The sequence below is a fragment of the Crassostrea angulata genome, chromosome 6 (genome assembly GCF_025612915.1).
Source record: "Crassostrea angulata isolate pt1a10 chromosome 6, ASM2561291v2, whole genome shotgun sequence".
Taxonomy (NCBI): Eukaryota; Metazoa; Mollusca; class Bivalvia; order Ostreida; family Ostreidae; genus Magallana; species Magallana angulata.
In genome coordinates this window covers 7,906,103-7,925,458 of record NC_069116.1, presented here as the reverse complement: position 1 = coordinate 7,925,458, position 19,356 = coordinate 7,906,103, and the positions used below count along the sequence as shown (strand labels likewise).

The 19,356-nt window shown below is 32.5% G+C and overlaps 3 protein-coding genes across 8 annotated transcripts in view; 1 reads left to right on the top strand and 2 right to left on the bottom strand.

Annotated features, from left to right (window-relative positions):
* LOC128189081 (RING finger and SPRY domain-containing protein 1-like) overlaps positions 1-19,356 on the bottom strand; it is a 40,200-nt gene that overhangs the window by 5,178 nt on the left and 15,666 nt on the right. The gene's annotated exons all lie outside the window — the stretch shown is intronic.
* Positions 1,120-11,998, top strand: LOC128189078 (uncharacterized). 6 transcript variants are annotated; one of them, XM_052860524.1, is made up of 3 exons: positions 1,120-1,427; positions 1,747-1,909; positions 7,694-11,998. In XM_052860524.1, exons 2-3 carry the CDS (start codon positions 1,858-1,860, stop codon positions 9,301-9,303), a joined length of 1,662 nt encoding a protein of 553 aa, XP_052716484.1. In that variant the 5' UTR covers positions 1,120-1,427; positions 1,747-1,857; the 3' UTR covers positions 9,304-11,998. The 6 variants fall into 6 exon arrangements, with proteins under 6 accessions (XP_052716484.1, XP_052716482.1, XP_052716483.1 ...); XM_052860522.1 differs by having other exon boundaries at positions 1,120-1,431; XM_052860523.1 differs by lacking the exon at positions 1,120-1,427 and having other exon boundaries at positions 1,601-1,909.
* On the bottom strand, positions 12,433-19,083 carry LOC128189077 (uncharacterized). Its single transcript, XM_052860520.1, has 4 exons — positions 18,934-19,083; positions 17,489-17,608; positions 15,870-16,457; positions 12,433-15,009 (listed from the first exon to the last, which is right to left on the bottom strand). The coding sequence occupies exons 1-4, from the start codon at positions 19,079-19,081 to the stop codon at positions 13,187-13,189; spliced, it is 2,679 nt and encodes an 892-aa protein (XP_052716480.1). The 5' UTR covers positions 19,082-19,083; the 3' UTR covers positions 12,433-13,186.

Genomic DNA, 19,356 nt, shown 5'->3' with positions numbered 1-19,356 from the left:
TTACATACCATCCCCATAAACTACGTACATTGCATTACATACTACATGTATTTTCATTTATTACAGTCCAACTGATTGAGAATTTTGTATGTATAATCCAGTCTTTTGACAATAAACTTTATATTATGTGGATCATTCAATCATAGTTATTTGTTTTCTGAGATTTAGAATGTGCCAATCTGTCAGTACCTTTCCTATTTTTCTAAGTATTAAACTATTTTTGGGATTTAGTATCTTTTTTTATTGCTTAAGATCTGTATCTCTTGTAAACATGCACTTTGATTAATTATTTCAAAGAAAAACATTCCAAGGTTGTATTTTACACATTTAAATGTTCTATCAAAACATTTGTATATCAGGCAAGGCCTGCTGACAAAACCCATTTCTAATATTGATGCCTGAACCACGGTCCTCTTTATGTGCTTTCTGAAGACTTGTATTCTACCACACTACTAACATAAGTCTGAGATGAAGCTTTTCACTTCCATTTGGTTGTGTGTTCAGATCAGTGAAACATCCTCAAAGGATGTAAAATAGTTTACTGATAAATCAGTATTCCCCACCCCCTACAAAACAGAACACTGTTTACTTGTCATCCACAAATTCAAAATGTACAACCACCAATTCAAGCAGGCAAGTACGCGGACTTGAACAAACTTAGCAACAGAATGACAAATGTCAGGCATTCATTGTCTGAATGTATTATACCATTGTAAGCTTGAAGCTTATTGTTTACCATCCTCCTAACAATCTGTCATGTAACTTTGAAGACTGCTGAATACCCTAAATTAATGTGCAACCATTTTCACATAAGTATGACAAATGAAAATTTAAACTGTATATATAGACAGTGCAGTGTGGCACAAAGAAACGTTCATTTCCATTCAGGAGTTAAAGGATTTTTTTTCCAAAGATGTTAATGTCCCATGTTGACTTTGGTTTGAATTACTAGGATAAAGGAGCTTGAAAAAAGACAACTTTACAATTCAATATTTGAAAATTATATAAAGAGAAGAAATAATCATTTTGTCTCCTTTGAGAACAGTCTTTTACTCAAAGAATGTCACGATTATCTCTCGCCTATCTTAAGCAATTACATCTAACCCTTAGTTAAACAACCCCTCTCCTCTTTTCAATCAAATCCTGCTTAAAAACTTTTTTCAATGCACAAGGTCAAACCCAATTGGTGCATTTAGCATTTTAGAAAAGGAAACATTTGAGAAAGACATTTTTGAAATTGAGAACATAATTATTTTGTTCCTCTTTAATTATAAAACTGAAACCTTGCTTCTTTGGCTCTCTGATAAATTGCATGCTGACCAAATACTGTTACACCAATTCGTCAATCATTTGATTCAAAGAGAATGAAAACAAGACTATTTCAAAATCTGGAAGAAAAAAAACCTGACTGCATTTCCCTCCAATTGGTAGGTAAGCACAAGGTTTTTCTTTTGTAATTTCTTTTCAATTGGAATGGCCATGAAAGCTTTTCTTCGTATCTATCAATGTAACCTCGCCATTATAAAACTCAAGATCATTTTAATGTTTGAATGTTAAATTAAATCCAAGATACTGGTATAATATTGATATAAAAGTTTAAATGAAATATATCTTGCATTTAATACAAGGTTGTGAATCTTTAGTCAAAATAAATTTCTTAAACCTTTTTTGGCATGATTTTCCTGAATAGAAATGTCATACTACAACTTTCTTATAAATCACACCAAGGATCCCCTTTCTTTGTAGGATCATGGTTAGAACTATATGGATATTGACTGTGGATTGATGCCTTTTGTACAATTACTTGTTATTCAATAACTTTTATCATCTGATGCTGACATAAAAACGGAAAACAAAATGTCTACTCTAGATGGACTTGGGCACAACATCAAACAGTTCTACCAAGTGGGTAAGTCAATGGAGGTCTCTCTCTGTCTGTCTACCTGTCTGCCTGTTTGTCTAAATCTGAATGATAATTTTTCATTCAATAATGTGAGCGGTTTGAACCCATTTTACATGCATTCATGTTTTTTGACAGTAAGTAGATCTGGCAACGTTTACATGTGATTACGCTTTTCCAAATGGGTCAGAATTTGTTTATGTCTAATGAGTCACAAATATAACCAACTTTTTAAAGAAGAAGCTGTCAAGTGATTAGGATCCCTATGTACTATCTTGCTATGCTAGTGGTAGAAGATTGTATACATTTTCCGTATCATGCATCAGTTTACCAATCACTGAAATACTGATAAGTGATGTGATTTGCAATGCTTCTTTATAATTTGTTCAGTAACTGTTGCTCTATATACAATTATGCAGCCTCCAAGAAATACAGACATTTCTTTGACAAGAAAAGCAAACCTCATAACTTACAAGTTTCATTTCATAAGTTTTAACCTTAACCATCAAATCTAAATTTGTAATTTATTTGATGGGGTCATTTAGCAATCTAGTTGTATCTATCCGATATATTTAGATCAGTTTTATCTTGCTGATCATCAAAAGAGATCTGATCCTTTTAACTGAAGTTTAGACCATAAAGTGGTAGCACAGGGTTCCCTGGGTTGAACATCTCACTGCACAGGCAATCCAATTAACATATGTTAATGGTTTAATCTGCCTCCCTGCTGGGAAGTTTAATTAGGAATTTGAAAAATCAGTAAAATCTGTGACATTAGGGGTCCAATTCTACAATAAAATGAGTATCTATCTAACTGTGACTGGAAATCTATTTCAAAATACATAAAACAGAAAATTCAAATCAATCATTATCAAATCATTTTATTCAATATTGGTATATAAAATGAAAAATTACAACACATTCATTTTCATTAAATGAAATGTATGTGATTCTGAGTTGGCTTTACATGCACTAATATTATCTCCAAATACTTATAAATATCTTGCATCCATCTGAATCAGATGCTGTTTAATTTTCCACATTTTGAACCACTCTATATTAAGTGTTCTCTAGTTACTAGATTTCTTCATTTAATGGGCCAACATTATTTACCAGTATATATATCTTGGTAACATTTAATTGCTGGTGATGTCTGGAGGTAAATGCTTGGTCATAGTATGCCAATTTAAAAGGAGATCTGTTCTGTTAAGTGTGCAGTTTTAGATGCTATCTCCCCATTCATCTGAATATAGCAACCTAACCAAGTTTTGTTTAATGATATGCATGAAGGGACCATCTCCAAAATGCCAAAGCTCTAAAGGAATCATAGTACAGTTATATTCAATGAATAGTATAGAGTTTAGAATGCATCCAATACATAAAAAAAAATATGCATGTATAATGAAAAATAAGCAAAGAAAGAAAATATAATGGAAATGTTTATAACTAACATTTTATTTTGTGGGGGAAAATGATTCTCTTTGAATTTCAAGCTGCCATGAAATGTAACAATGCAGCTACTGTGAACTTTAGACACAGGGACTAAACGACCTCTACAGTATATTAATCATATATAAACACAACAGGGAGAAAAGAGATCAAAACCTCACCAAAGGCACAAAATCTATGTAACAAATATTTGTTTAATAAAATTATCTAAGATTCAACAAGGAGAAAGAGAGAGAGAGAGAGAGAGAGAGAGAGAGAGAGAGAGAGTGCCACCAATTGACCATTAGATGACTGTGTGAACAAAAACAAGTAATCACAAGTCACAATTTTCTACCCACAAGAAAACCAAATAGCATAGGATATATCAAATATAAACCAGTTCCTTATATAGAGGAATTTCTTCTGAAAAAAGATAGATGCCTTCTTAATTAAAGGCCCTATCTTTTAATCAGACACCATGAATGAGATATCGAGTTTTGATGTGCTCCCTATCTTCCAAAAAGAAATATATACCCATCTGTCATATTGTTTCCAAAAAGTGTCAAACAATTAGATACCGGCATCATGTATTTAAATCCGTTTGCAAAAAGAATGGCACAAGTTAAAATATCAACAATAAAATATTCAGATATGTTTTAGAAGAAGTTGGAAAAACAAGCCCATGGCATAATTTACAGAGAAGGAAAGTTATTCTATAAAAAAAATCAAAATGTCGATGTCCGAGGCTATGCTATCGGAGAACTCTATTATTTCTCCAATAGAACAACAAGGTAAGTTCAGAAAACAAGTTTTAAAAATACAAATACAAGGGAATCTTTAGTTTCTCTGATGGCTGCTGATTTTTTTTTCACTTCAAATTTATTTTACTTGGTGTCTGTAATCTTTTTTAAACAGAAGGATTTTCCAGATTTTTGCAAAATTACCACCAAGTTACTGATTAAACTGTTATTGTTATCATCTGTCCCTCTGTCTTGTCCATTTATGCTCTAAAGATATCTGCACCTGTTATCTGTTACTTGTTTTTAAAGTTTACAAAGTGTATATTTAAAAGTAATCCTGTTATTTTATCTCTTGCTGAATGACATTCTCTAATATCAAGCAATTTGGACACATTTCTATGTTTCTATATTACTGTATGTGAAATCTTACAAGTGTGATTCCATTGCATATTAAGAGTGTCCCCTCATTGATTTTCCAATAAATTATACATCAAGCTGTTTGTCGTCAAGATTAGCCATCTCACAGGATATAAGGATAAGTATTTGGATAAGCTAACCGATTAAAATTTCTACAAAAAATTGAAAATCACTGACAACAACATAAAACTATAACCGCTGAAAATAGAAGGTCTGTAGAATAATTCTACCTGTTACAACTACCGGTATGTCTGTCAACAGCTGATCATATTGTTTAGTCGTGGATTTTGACATATTCTTCAATTTGATCATATCACACAACACTGAGTAAGAATTACATGGGATTACGATTTTATGATCAGTGACAAATTGAAAGCCCCAGATTTATCAGGAGCTATTCACTCAATCAGTTCATATTGATCAAACCATGAAAATTCCTCAACCACATTCACTTTTAACCATGGAACCTATAGTGCATGATGGTAAGCTAACTGGTTTATACATGTATTACATCTTTTTCTTTTTTTTTGGGGGGGGGGGGGTAAAAGTTAAACATAATTATTGGTATAATGGCATTGTATGAAATTTACTGCTGTTCGGAACAAATATATGAATTATCAATTTATGAAATTTATAAATAACAAATCCACTATATTGCTGTCTACAGTAAAAATCAAACAAAAGTATTAACCTATAATTTTCCAGGTGGAATAAAAATTGTCTTTCCACCAGAAAAGGGCATTCGTTAAAAGTCTTAAAAAATGTATAATCCACAAATACAATTAAAACTAAATTTGGTTGGATTAAAGATTTACAACAGAGTAGCTTTCAATCAAAGAGTCTAACATAATCTGGACAATAGAAATCACAGCCAATTGTATTTGAATTGGGATTAAAGGCTTGATTTAATACAAATCACCAAATGTCCATTCCCCGATGACCACAGTCTCACACTGGTCAAGAACATCTTCAAAGCAGTGTTGTGCTGACAGTGTTTTGTTTTGTTTAATTATCAAGAAAAAAATTTAAGAAAATGTCAAATCTTCAATTATGGATGTTATCTCTGAGAGAAAAAGGGAAACATTTGGAGCTTGATTTCTCTATTTGGACTGTGAATTCTATGTTTTAAGGAGTTGTTTTCAATTATTGAATGCAAAGATGGGAGACCAGGATGAATTCCAAGTTGTTGTTAAACAACAAGGTAAACTTCAATTCCCCAAACTTGATGGATTTCAGTTGTCATTTTTCTTATTAAAAGCAAATTCATCTCTAAGGCATATGCATAATTGATTTGAAAGACTTCAAATAAGAGTTATTCTTGAGAAAAAAATACTCATCCCAAATGTTGATTAAATTTGGGAATTCGAAATACATGTGTGAGTAATGATAATATAATAATATTTTTATCATCATATAAATATATATCCACCCTGTACCGTAATTCATAATGGGGAAGAAGCTACATTCTTAAAATCTTTAATTATCTTGAATTGTTAATTTTATCATAAGACACTGTATTTTCATTAATTGCCATTTTGCTAGTACGGAACTCCATCACCTGTTCATCAAAAGTTAAAACCTTGTTTACACATTTAATAATTCCCTGATTCACGGACTACAACCAAATGACCTAATAACGGAATGAAATAAACAAACCAATATAATTTCCAATTTGTATTGGATGTGAATAATAAACAGTCTATCAAAACATGCAAATAGGATTTTTGATCAATGTTCCAAAGAAAAGAACTACTGGTGGATATTGGATGATAAATTCTAGGTAAACCTGGTGTTAGTTTAATGGCTTATCCGATACTTCCCTGGATTAATGAGTTTGTGTTTATCGCAAAATTGATCATGATCCGCAAGTCGGAACTTGATTATATCATGGACACAGTGAATCTCTTATTCAATTAAATAAATAAATGTAAGCCCTCTTCAACGGCATAATTTACACTTCATGTTGCCATAAACTTCTATTTAAATGTACGGGATCTTAAACTGCTTTTAACTCCTATTGAAATTAGATAACATTTAAATCTGTTTCTACTGTGTAATATTATATGGAAAATTGTATAATCTGGTGCAATGCCTGGTTTAATTAACTGCGGGCAGTGAAAAATATCTATAAGGAGAATAGACTTTTTTTTAAAACTTTGCTTAAAAGGAAAAGAAATCATCTCTGGTAGTAATTAATAACCATATCATTAACTCATTTCAATTATAAAAAAACAAAATAATATTGACAGTGAGAATCCTACATTTTGGAATATATCAATCAAAGGATTTGAATGTTATGACATATAATGAGAATAAAATTTACACAATAATCACACACTGGCCGTGTTCTGTTGTACCAGTGGTGAATTCATTACAATCCAGATTATCATAGGCGACCTCACTCCCATACACCCATAATCCAGCAGTCTTTCACAAGAGATTAAAATAATAATGAATCTGAGGTTAAATTCTTACTGCGGATTAACCTTCTCATGAGAAACAGTTGCACAGAGGTGCATAATCTGTGCATTACTGCTGCAATGGTAGTCGAGAGAGAAGCCTGTTCATAGTCCTCACATCTAACATAACTCCTCTAACATGAAGGACTAACATTTAGAGAGAATCTAGCACTGTTATCAGAATGGCTCTCAAGGATGGAATTGATGTTAACTACAGCGCAAGTAAGACAAAAAAGCAAATTACCTTTAAAATTTTTCAGTTCTTCCACTTCATCTTACATTTACAAATTTTGAATTTATAGGCAAGATATATCCATCCCATCAAAAGTTTAAAGGTGTCCTAAAGGACACCAAATTTGATATCCAGTCTGTACCTCTAAAATTAACCAGAGCATTGATTATCATATAATTAGATGTCTGAATTTGATCTTTGTTAATTCATCCCTTGTTTGGGCTTGATTGGCTGTGCTACTCCGTTCTTTGTTTTGGGTGGACATTTGAAACCTCTATGGCAGTAAGATTCTAGAACCGGGCTGATATAATAACAAGAATGCCCATAACTGACTACACCCAGTTTAGTCCTCGAACTAAGGACACCTGTCATAAGAAACAGTCTGAAAACATGAAAATGAATTTAATTCCATCTAAAGAAGTTCCCTGGCAAAGGTGATAAAACATCAGAAAACCTGACCAAGCATGAAAGGTACTTGAATTTGATTTTCTAATTCTTTGACTTTGTTTTCTTGCAGGGAACTTCTTTATCATGGACTCTGAGCAGCTCGTGTCCAATCCATTCCAGGAAATGCAACATGAAGCCATGGAGAACCAGAAAAAGTCTTCGCTCACCGAGAGGCTGGTCAGTGTCAAAAACAATGTCTGCGAAAAGCACTTCCTAATGAAGGCCGAGAAACTCAACAAGGAACTTTCACAGAATATGAAAAAGATTCATGAAAATTCTAGTGAACTTCGTTACCAAGTCAAGCTATATGACATCAATAAACGAAAAATTGATCTGGAAACCAAACAACGCATGCAACCAAGGAAAGATTTTTCGTATGATGCTTTTCAGATTGAAAATTCTGAAAAAAGACTTGGTGTATTAAGTGACTGTTATTACTTGGAAAGAAAACAAAAATTCCCAATTCGTGGAAGGAGTATGAATGATCTAAATGCTACACCTACAGTGTCCAAGGCACGGAATATGTTACGCCAACAAGAAAAGGAGGATCGCGAAGAGGAGAGTAATTCTTTTGCTACCACACGACTTTCAACCCCTGGAAATTTCTCATTTAGTTCTAACAAAACCTCAGTTTATCAGAGAAGGGGATCTAAATCTGCTCCTGTCTCAAAAATGTCTGCCTCTGTTCGAGGAACATTAAATAGTCGTGATGGAGAATTTGCCAAACTTCCTTCCATTGAAAGACAGAAAACAAAGGATTCGCATGTAAAGTTTAGGGAGAATGTGCGTACATCTACCCCCGACAGACTTGTTAGACCCCACACACACGGTCCCAGCATAACTCGTCGACTCAATGCATGGGACAGTGATGATGATGATGACTTTGGTTCAACAGATTACATCAATCTAAGACAACTTCTCTTTGGTACTGACAGTAAAACCACATCAAATGCCTCCAACGGAACTCCCAGAACATTAACTCGTGAAAGCTCAAGATCTGTGCCAAATCTCAGGCGAGCAGGTAAAATGACTCAAGAATCTCTTAAATTGGAAAGAAAAGAGATTGATAAAAAAATCAACAAGTTTTTTGAAAGCTTGAAAGATGAAGAATCTAGTGAGGAGAGTGAGGAAGAGCCAGAACCGGAGCCAAAGAAAGAGGCGCCATCAATAGCCAAGGCGGCCACACTCCTCAGTATCTTCTCCAAACCTGCTCAAGTGGAGGAAAACCCATTCCTCCGGGCCAAGATTGAAAAAGAATTAAGTAAGGAAGTTCAGATAGGTGACATTGGCCGGTCAGGCACTGCTCTCTCTACCTACTCCAACAAATCTGGCCAAGAGGAAAAGTCGCAGAAGAAGAAAAATCTGTGGAAATTCATCAAGTCTAATGTGGAAACTGGCAATATAAAGCGCTGCAGTACTCCTAGCAAGATCATACTTCAGCAGATGACACATCTCGATCTCAGCCATAACGAGATTTCTAAAGTGCCTCTACACTCGGCTGGTCGAGCCCTCAGACATACTCCAACATTCAAAATGAGGAAAGTGGTAGAAAAACTGATGAAAAGCCGAACCAAATTTCAGCAACAGGAAGTAGACTTTCTTAGGCAGCAGTTGGAGCTGGGTGAGAATATCTCGGACATGCCTTCCCAGGCAATACCCACTGTTCAGTCGGTAGTTTAATAACAATTTATAAAACAAGAGAAAATTTAATTGTGAACTTGTTTACAGAGATTCAAATGGATTATTACTGAGAAATTTGTTGATCTGTTGGATGCTGAGCATGTGTTGTGTTCTGGACTGTGTCAAACTTCAGTCTTTTGTTTTTATAGGATTTACTTTGATATAATCTGGAATTACCATTTGACCGATATCTGTGAATTGATATAATGGATATCTTCGTTATATAGCTCTTTAGATTTTACATGAGGAACTAACATCTTACTCTAACTTTATCAGCTCTTAGAGATATATTTAAATCCAATAGTTCCCAATGTACGAAAGTAGGGTATTGTTCTTCAATAGACAACATGTACAAGTATTATTATCTAACCATTTACAGTGTGCCAACATGTACATGTATCTATATGGATATAAATGTGTGAAAAAGAGATATTCTCAATATTTATCAATTTTGATCTATTACAAAGGTTTTGATGGAGCGTAAGTAATACATACATTAAGGTTTTTTTTATCGAGCATTCATATACACTTATCCACATATCAGATGTAATAATTAAGCTATTAAAAGTTTGAATTTACTGCTTTTTATATAAACTGTATCACTTAATATTCCCTTAAGTTATATTCTACATCTCAAACCACTCAACAAAAGTTTATATCAAATGAACAATGCTCACAGTAAACTCATTTTAATAAGCTGTTACTGGGTTACAATGCATGAAGCTCATGTTGAGGTGTCTGCATGTATAGCTGCAGTGATTCTTGGATTTTGTGCAAGAATGATTTGTAGAGAGGTCTATCCGTTTTATATCAGTTTTATTGACTGTAATATCAACATTGAAATAAAAGAAAACTGAAAGAAAAAAAACGGAATGGTTTTCCAGATTTTTATTTTTAGCAATTACCAATAATGCCTGTCAGGACAAGACAAATAAAGAACACATTATTAGTCAATTCTGAAGGTTCTACATTTTGCAATAAGATTTATTGTAACATTAATGGTACGTCAACAATTGCCAGTATGAAAACCAAGAGTTAATTGCAAACTTGAAATGGCCTCTAAAGATCAGAAAGTTTAATTACTAAACAATTAAATGCTTGTATTTCAAAGTAAAACCAAGTGAGTCATTTGTTGGCTAATTCCCCAGAGACATCAATAATTCTCAAACAGAGGGATTAACAGTACAGTGTGGCTATATCCAACTGGAGTACAGGTGTTATTGAGACAAGTTATAAGTAGCTTACAGGTAGTATACAGTCTGCTGTCACCAACGCTGGTCTCTGATACTGCATGCATGTCTACATGTCTACTGCCACAGATTACAGTACATTTCCCATAGTCAGCTAATTAGTAATTACTGTGTGATGTACTCTTCCTAAGTTCTTGCCATTCAAGTTCCAAATCCACCATCACTCCTTCTATTGAATCCTAATCATTTTGATTCAGTGAAAGTCCCTTTTTTAACCCCCCCCCCCCCCCCCTCCTTCCAATTATCTTTTTGGCTGGTATTTGTAATTTGCTTGCTTGGCACATTTTACTGTACCAAAACCATCTTCTTGCCATGATGCAAGAGTACCCATAAAAATGGACATACCATATTTATTTATCAAAACAAAGAATTTCAATTAAAATTGTGTGAATTTTCTTAAATTAGTCATTAATTCCTTCAATATTAATTTTGGGACTTAGAGATTTAATTATTATTATTGAATGACAAAATAGTGTCTTTAGATACACTAATCATTATATTAAGTCATGGTGAAGTCTTTTCTGATTCTACAACACAATTTGTTGTTATGGACCCAAAACATTGGAATCCCCAACTGAAGGAACGTAGGCTTGAATCGACAATTCACCGAGTGCAGATAATCCAGGTCCTATTCTGATTAAAAGCCACTTGGTGAGGTGATCTCAGACATTTAAATACAAGTTAAATGCTTGAATCGGAATCATGTCCTCAGTCAACCAATAAAGTCTGACCATAAATACAAACAATGGTTGACTGGTAAGATTGGAGTCCGATACTGTCACGGCATAATCTGTCTTGATTCTGAACGATATCCTGGTCCATGATTGGCCATCACACTTAACTGTCAGTCGTCTGAAATAATTGGTCATAAAAAGAGCTAGGGAATGCCAATATTATGACTTTGCATGTTTCTTCTTTGGAAGTGAGACAATCTTGAACAATTCATCTAGCAATTTCTGAAGTCACCATAACGTCAGAGTAAATATCGAACACAAGATCACCGGTCAAATGACAGAACATGCATCACACAGACCAGAACTTGAGTGTTACATGCACTTTATGCATGCTTGATTATACAGTTACAGTAATTAGGTTCGATTACTTCATCAATTTGAAACACTTGCTTTGACTTCATTTTCCTCTCATAAAAGCTGTACAAACAGTTTTTTCTAATAATTACATTTTTGGTTTTCACCATTTGCTATGGTATTTTTTCTCTCTTAATATCAGAAGAGAAACACAAAAGAACAACAAACAACTATATATGATATTAGTCAAATTTGGCCCCCATAATTTGCTAATTTTAAAGTGATTCAGGTACATTAATTTGTTGTGTTATTTTATAAATGAGTTGACATAAAATATGTTTTTCACCTATTTATTTCATTTATATGCACTCACTGGCAGTATATGACTTCAGAAGTGACGCTATTTTTATAATTCAATCAAAATCAGTAAAAAATTGACATTTTTCTTATCTTTTTTCGAATCAGAAATATTGAGCGACTCTTTGAACAAGAACAAATTTTTTGTCACTTCCCCTGCGAAATGATATTCATGACTTTAAGAATCTTTATGAGTTGTTCATAATTGTTCTTGAACGGTTCATAAAAGATTCATAACAGCTTCATAAAAGGAGTTCATGAATTAAATTCATGAACACATTCATAATTCACAGTTCATGAACAATGACGAATCTTTATGAACATGAATTGATAAAAATTACTTTAAGTCTATTATTTTTGACTGTCACAATTTTTATGAAGATTTAAATTAAAAAAAAAATTATGAGATTTCTCCAAATTTTAAAAATAACACATTCATGAACATTCATGATTATTCATGACTCAATATGATTCAGCGGAATAATTAAATCAGGTTTAAATTATTGATTACATTTTTAATACTCAACATTGACAAGTGCTAAAACTTAACATTTCTCATATTAAAAGTTCACATTGGTTGCTTACATCAAAGATGACTAAAGTATATAATATCTATTGGATGCAGATAATTTGTCAAAAAAATATGAAATCATATGTTTAAATGTTCTGATGACGACTGCCACTGGTCGAAATCAGTAAACCAAATAAATTTAAACTGCATTCCTGCGAAGTGTTGATCCAACCGTCCACTGTTTGTTTCTTTAAGTTTAAAAGGATATAAAAACAAAAATAATTTTCTTGCATGTCAACATAATCTAGTTATATCTGAACAATAATGTAAAAATTGTAACAAATTCACTTCATTCTGTTATCATTATACATGTACATATAAAGTGATACCATATTTTGATTCATAAATAAGTGTAATTTCTAGAAGAAACTTCAAAAATGGCTTAAATCTGTGTTCTTCTTAAGCATAACACTTTGAGCAAAAAACAAGAATACATCATGTTTATATTAAATTTTAGTTTGGATATTGAGTAATTATGCGTGGTTAACTTTTAAATATGTAAATCTAATCCATTTCCTAATCACATGTACATGAATTGGGACATAATAATTCATACAAAAATATCCAAGACATTATATTCTGTCTACTTAGTCCTTTTATACACACCGAATAGGCCATACAATGTACATGCATTATGTAAATAACTGTCAGATCTACAAAATGGTTTTGTTTCTGCGTCACTTGAAAATAGCATGTCCATGGGAATTTGGTGCTATAACAACAAATTTTTGTATATTAACATCTTTTACATCGATAAACCAAACATTGTCTAATAGATGATCAGCCAAAATCAAATCATATGTATCGACTGTAGTTGCAATTTGGAAATGTTTGCCAGCATAGGAGAATCCCAAACTCCATGGTTGTAGCTGTAATGGTTGCACAAACGCAAATACTAGCCTTGTCTGTACATGTAAGACATAATAAATGACAAACACAAATTTGTTGTGTTTTGTAATGTACACATGACAACATCTCCTCTTCATTCGAGTGTAACTGTCAGAGTACATCTTTTTGCCATCAAGTTGGATTCTGTCAACTTTCTTGATTTCGGAAACTTCCTCTAGATTTGAATCCAAAATATTCAAAATGATATCTTTGTGGTGTTCATCAGAAATCTGTTGTATTGCACCAGCAATTTCACAGTTCATCATTCTTTTCAACTTCCAATTTCTTCTTTCTTTTCCAGAAGTATTCAAATGAAGACTATTTCGCAGTAGAGTCTGAGCTTCTTTAATTTTCATAATTTGATGAGTCACATTACCCGTGCCATGTACTGCTTTTGTTAACATAGAGTTGCAATCCTCAAAAGGGAAACAACTCCACGCCCAAAGAGGACCCATCATACGAACATAGTATGTGTAATGTGTTCCTATGTTATGTACATTTAGCCCACATGTTCCTTCAGGGTATAACGTGCAAAATTGTCTGTAAAATATCTTTAAGACAGTTTCTGCCCTTTCCAGATCTTCTTCTGTTATGTGGTCTTTTAAAAGTAAGTAAACTCCTTCGGAAAGAAGAGCAAAATGCTCCAAAAAGATATCTGGTAGGATTCCCTGCAGGCACGGAACAGCATAATATAATAGCCAAGCTTGTAATTCAGTTGCCTTAAAATGATTATAATTTTTTTCTAGGTCTCTTGGTAACCTTTCCATGTATTGGGGTGGTTGTATTCCAATCATTCGTTTTGATATTGTTTTCAAACTTTTCCCTACAAAATAGGGTTTTTTACTTTCTGTTGGAGATAACCATTTATGCAATAAAGATTTTGTTACCCCTAGCAATGCACCATGCATATAATCTGGGGGACAACCTGCTACAATATCAAAATCTTTAAGGTTGAGCAATGCTGATTCACCTTTAAATCCTTTTATGCGGTTGGCACTGGTACCGTTTCTCATACATATGGTAACTGTCTCTTGATTTCGTTTAGGACAAGGATTTTCTCTGTAAGGGAAACTTCTGCAATGCCCTTTACCCTGTTTCACTATTTTTCCTGATTCTTCACATGTAATACAGGAATCGCTGCCATTATACTGTGTCATGTTTAAAAGGGATGATTTAGCAGGCAGGTCATAGGTCCCACACAACACTTTCAATTTCACATTGGTCTCTATGTCATCCAGATCAATTACAATACCATTTTCATACAGATCATTAAACATAGCACACAGAGGTTCTAAATACTGCTGCATAGGTGGCTTTCCCTTGCCTTGCCAAATTCCTGCTAGAATTATGTTCTCCCTTGCAAATCTGAGACTTGGAGTCATTTCATTTATAGCTACAAAAACAGGCCAAAGTTGTATTTTAGATGATGAATAAAGGCTCAGTCCATCTGTGTTTATCAGTGCTGTTAAATTGTTGTTTTTATCTAAAAAATTTCCTTCAGCTGTTAATGTCTTGTAAACATGGCCATCCGTTAAATCCGTCAAAATGAATGGGGTTTTCAAGTGCCTTTCTGTAAGTCTTTCTTTGTTTTCTTTTATGTCATCCCAAATTCCTTCAAATAAAATTAAAATTAGTCATAAATATAAAATGATGTCAATTTTTTTGTTGGCATGTGAATACAATGTAAGGTTATCTATTAAAAAAATGGAGCATAAATTGAAATCATGGAAATAGGTAGTTGGTTACCAACATTGAATTTCTAAAAATCATTGAAATGCATTAACAAGCTTAAGGCATAAGCGTTAATTGATAGAACAATGAAGTATAATAAATATATATATATATATATATATATATATATATATATATATATATATATATATATATATATATATATATATATATATATATATATATATATATATATATATATATATATATATATATATATATATATATATATATATATATATATATATATATATATATATATATATATATATATATATATATATATATATAACAAGCACAAACATTGCAATAACTCTCAAATTTACATATACCTGCCCATAGTGAATGATAAAGATATATATAAAGCACAGAGAAATTCACTTTTGTTGGAGCTCCACCATCCGCCCCGACCGAGGCTTGAACTCACGACTTCTGGAACCCATTCTCCTAGCAGTGAGCGGCCACCGCGCTCCCCACTCGGCTACCTAGGCAAGACAAAATCTTGCTTTCGATAACGAACGGAACCTAGCGCGCTGGCCGCGCACTACACAGTCGCTTGAGATACAGGTGGAATACAGTTAAACGACAATCTGAGAGGATCTCAGATTATATATATATATATATTAAATATGAATCTTGTGCCATTGGCCATAAAATTTTAATAATTGGTTCTCATGGCAATATCGGTATTTTAAATTTTATGTAATAAATAAATCATTATAAATGATTACACTTTCATACCTGGAGACTGCAATAAATTCTTTAACTGTGTTTTCATGTTGGCAAATACAAAGCTAGCACGAGGAAGTTGTGATCCATTCATCCCATGTTTATATCGAGGACCATCACACTGTCTGCACTGCGTAATTTCTGGATTCTCAGGGAAAATGTTGAAACACTTTTCACAGTAATGTACTTCATGTGCATAATCTGCATTCAGATGTTTCCACAAATTATCATACTGTAGTTCTTGTAATGGTTTGCAGTCTGGAAATGCTTTCTTCATAGTTATTAAAACATCCTTACTTGAACTAGCAGAAAAATTGTTCCTTAAGAAACAAGATAACATCATCATTTCAACATCTTCATAGTCAACAACTGGTGTGTCTTTAAATTCATCAGCATCACAAGAAAATGTGGAGTCTGAATCTGAAGAACTTGAAAATTCCTTTTCGTCCAATGAGGAGACAGAGTCATCTTCATGATCATCAACACTGGAAAAATCTTCATCAGTGCTATCTCCATCATTCATACATAACAAACTGTCTTCTCCGTCATTTTTCCATGTTTTGTTGTTATCCTCCGTCTGGAAAATATCTGCCTGGACCTCTAAATATTTGATATAGAATTCCATATAACAACTATATTTGTACAATACTGCATGAATTCTTTTTTTTTTTTTAATCATGTTAATCTCTGAATCAAATATTCATCTTCTTTTATAGAATTTTAATCAGTTATCGTGAAGATAAAATTACTCGGATTACAGTGATTTTTTTCGGTTCAAATTACCACAGAAATAAGGTGGCCTAAGCGATTTTCTCCCAATTTTAAACTTTTTTCCCCCGAATTTGAATTTCAAGAAAATTTGATGTTCAAGTTTCCCAAAAGGAAAGCAAAAGTAAAATTTGCAACATTACTTTTCATAAAATTTGATAAAATTAAAAAACAAAACACCAATAAATCAAATGTTTTTATGGGGTTTTTGCACAGGTACTTGTTTCATGAAAAATGAAAAAAAAATCCCTATAGTATAATAATGATACAAGGTATCAAACTCTTAATGAGGTAAATGATAAAATAAAATATCACAAAATAAATGTTTTGTTAAAAAATGATTTGAAATTATCTGGTAATTTTTTTTATCCAATCAAAATCTGAATTATAAATATCATCATTATATTTCGAGTTTACCATGTTTGGACACAGTTTACGCACATTAGTAAACAATAAAAGCTTGCTATATATGGTTGTTTAGATAATTTAATGTAGAAGAAAATAGTACTAAACAGTTATATATTGCATTTCGCATAAAATCGAAAATGACTGCAAAACACAGGAGGGGTATTTTACCTCATTCTGAGTTAGACACCTTCTGTTATTATTATACTTTAGGGTAATTTTTTTTTCATAAATAAGTGCCTGTGGTTTATTTGCTTTTTTTCCATTGTAATCTAATATGATTCTGAATCAGGTTTCTCAATTGAAGAGAAACATTGCTAATTTTTCCTAATCCAAAAGGAGGGGGTGGTGGTTTATATAAACAAAAAAAAAAAAACACTCGTATGCTAAATTGTTTTCCGTGCTCTCTAGTGTAGAGTCGTGCTCAATTTCTGACAGGGCAGGCATATTAAGCTTACCAGTATGAGTATCTCCATCCTCGTGTTCTTTGGTTTCACTCACACAACTAGCTGAATCTATCTCTTGTTTGAAATGCTTGATACTGAGCGGATACCTTTTTTTACATCTTTTTAATGGGCCTGCAAAAAATGTTTCCATACATATATGATGTGAATAAAATTCAAAATTTGATACACATAGCTAATTCTGTCTATACAGAGATATTAATACAGCTAAATTACAGCATAACCCTTATAAGTACATATATAGCACTATAAATAGTATTAAACACTGTTTGTAAATTTATTGAACAATATGTTTTACTTGAATATTGCATCTGATTCAAGTTCAACTTCCCTTTCTAAAAATATAGGTGACTAACCAAACCCAAAATTGCCGGTGATGATCCCTGTTTACAGTCACGAAATTATTTATGTAATATTTAAAAAATAAATCACTTTTTAATGGTTATTTTTTAGATAAAACGCAGTCAAATCATTATCAAATCTGAAAAGACAAAGGGCTTTTAATTATGAAGGAATTGATAACGATTTGACTGTGTTTATACCAAAAATAACTCTTGCTCCGTATATCAAATAATAAATACACTCATGTTTTTTCTTCTCACTATATATTTCATTGAAAACCAACATTTTACAAAGAATTGTTATGAAGGAATCCCTCAACATATTTTAAAACAATATGGATTGATAAATTCAGAATTTCTCAAGCTTTTTGGCATAATATTTTAATATTTTTCCAACCCTCTGGTTGCTGAGATCTGACATTAACAATCCAGGGTGAAATTTTTCGGCTCGCACATTGCAAAAGATTTATAGTGAAATTCTAAAACAAATTTTTTGGGGGTTTTTGAAATATCACATTTTTTACAAATGAGTTGTCAAAAACTATTTCATTGTATGTCAAAAAAGTGCAAATTGAATCTGCTTATATCAATTTCTTCAAAATCTGACAAAAAAATAAGATGAGAAAACCTATTTAAAATAAGTCTTGTTTTCAATGAAATATACAGGGAAAAAGAAAAAAATTGACATACTTTTGGCATGTGAGTGTACAGTGTGATAATTGTAAGTGTTTATTGACAAAGACATCGACAACAAAAATGATTTATATATATATATACATACATGATGTGTATTTGTTTTCCTTTTTTCTTTGATGCCATCGTGTATTGATCATTTGTCGTGTTCGGTTGATTAACGTTATTTAAAACATCTAAATTTAGCTATTAACTAAATCAGTCGAGAAAAATTCCATTCACTGAGTAATGAATTAAGCAAAAAAAAAAATCATTGTTGCATCAATTCCTTTATCATCTAGCTATTTTGGTGTTTAATAATCAAAGTTTTAAAGCACAATGATTTTATAGCTCTAGTCCATGCTAACCATGTGCAACCATACATCTAATCTATCTACCATATGTACCGATAAAAGAAAAACTTACTAATATCATGAGCGGAATTCTGGTGATACAATGCCGATCTCTTTGTTGTAAAATGCCTTCGGCATATCTTGCATTCAAATTTTCGTCTTCCATTGTGGTTTATTTCAAGTAAATTCTCACTTTTACAACTGGTTGAAAACTCCGCCATCTTCAAGTAGCAGGTACCATCGAAATTTGTAACAACGGCATTTCACACCCCGTGCTTTACTTTATCTAAAAGAAATTTTTGAAATCAAAAAATTCTTTTTGATAAAATTAAAAAAGGAACATATTTCAGTAAAATTAAATATAAAACAAACGAGAATAACAAATAACTTACACCAAAGTGACTTCGTCCCAATGCACCAAAGAAGTCGGGGAACGATTTGCAGAGCAACTTCGATGAAATGTTAGACTCGCCTTTTGATTGGATGGTTCCAGAAA

Excerpts from the sequence above, each read along its gene's own strand:
- LOC128189078 (XM_052860521.1), top strand. The coding sequence starts at position 4,059 with ATGTCGATGTCCGAGGCTATGCTATCGGAGAACTCTATTATTTCTCCA. Across the intron at positions 4,120-7,693 it reads TTCTCCAATAGAACAACAAG|GGAACTTCTTTATCATGGAC; the intron begins GTAAGTTCAGAA and ends GTTTTCTTGCAG.
- LOC128189077 (XM_052860520.1), bottom strand. The coding sequence starts at position 19,081 with ATGGCGGAGTTTTCAACCAGTTGTAAAAGTGAGAATTTACTTGAAATA. Across the intron at positions 16,458-17,488 it reads GGATGGAGATACTCATACTG|AGGTCCAGGCAGATATTTTC; the intron begins GTAAGCTTAATA and ends TCAAATATTTAG. Across the intron at positions 15,010-15,869 it reads GAATTTATTGCAGTCTCCAG|GAATTTGGGATGACATAAAA; the intron begins GTATGAAAGTGT and ends TTTTATTTGAAG.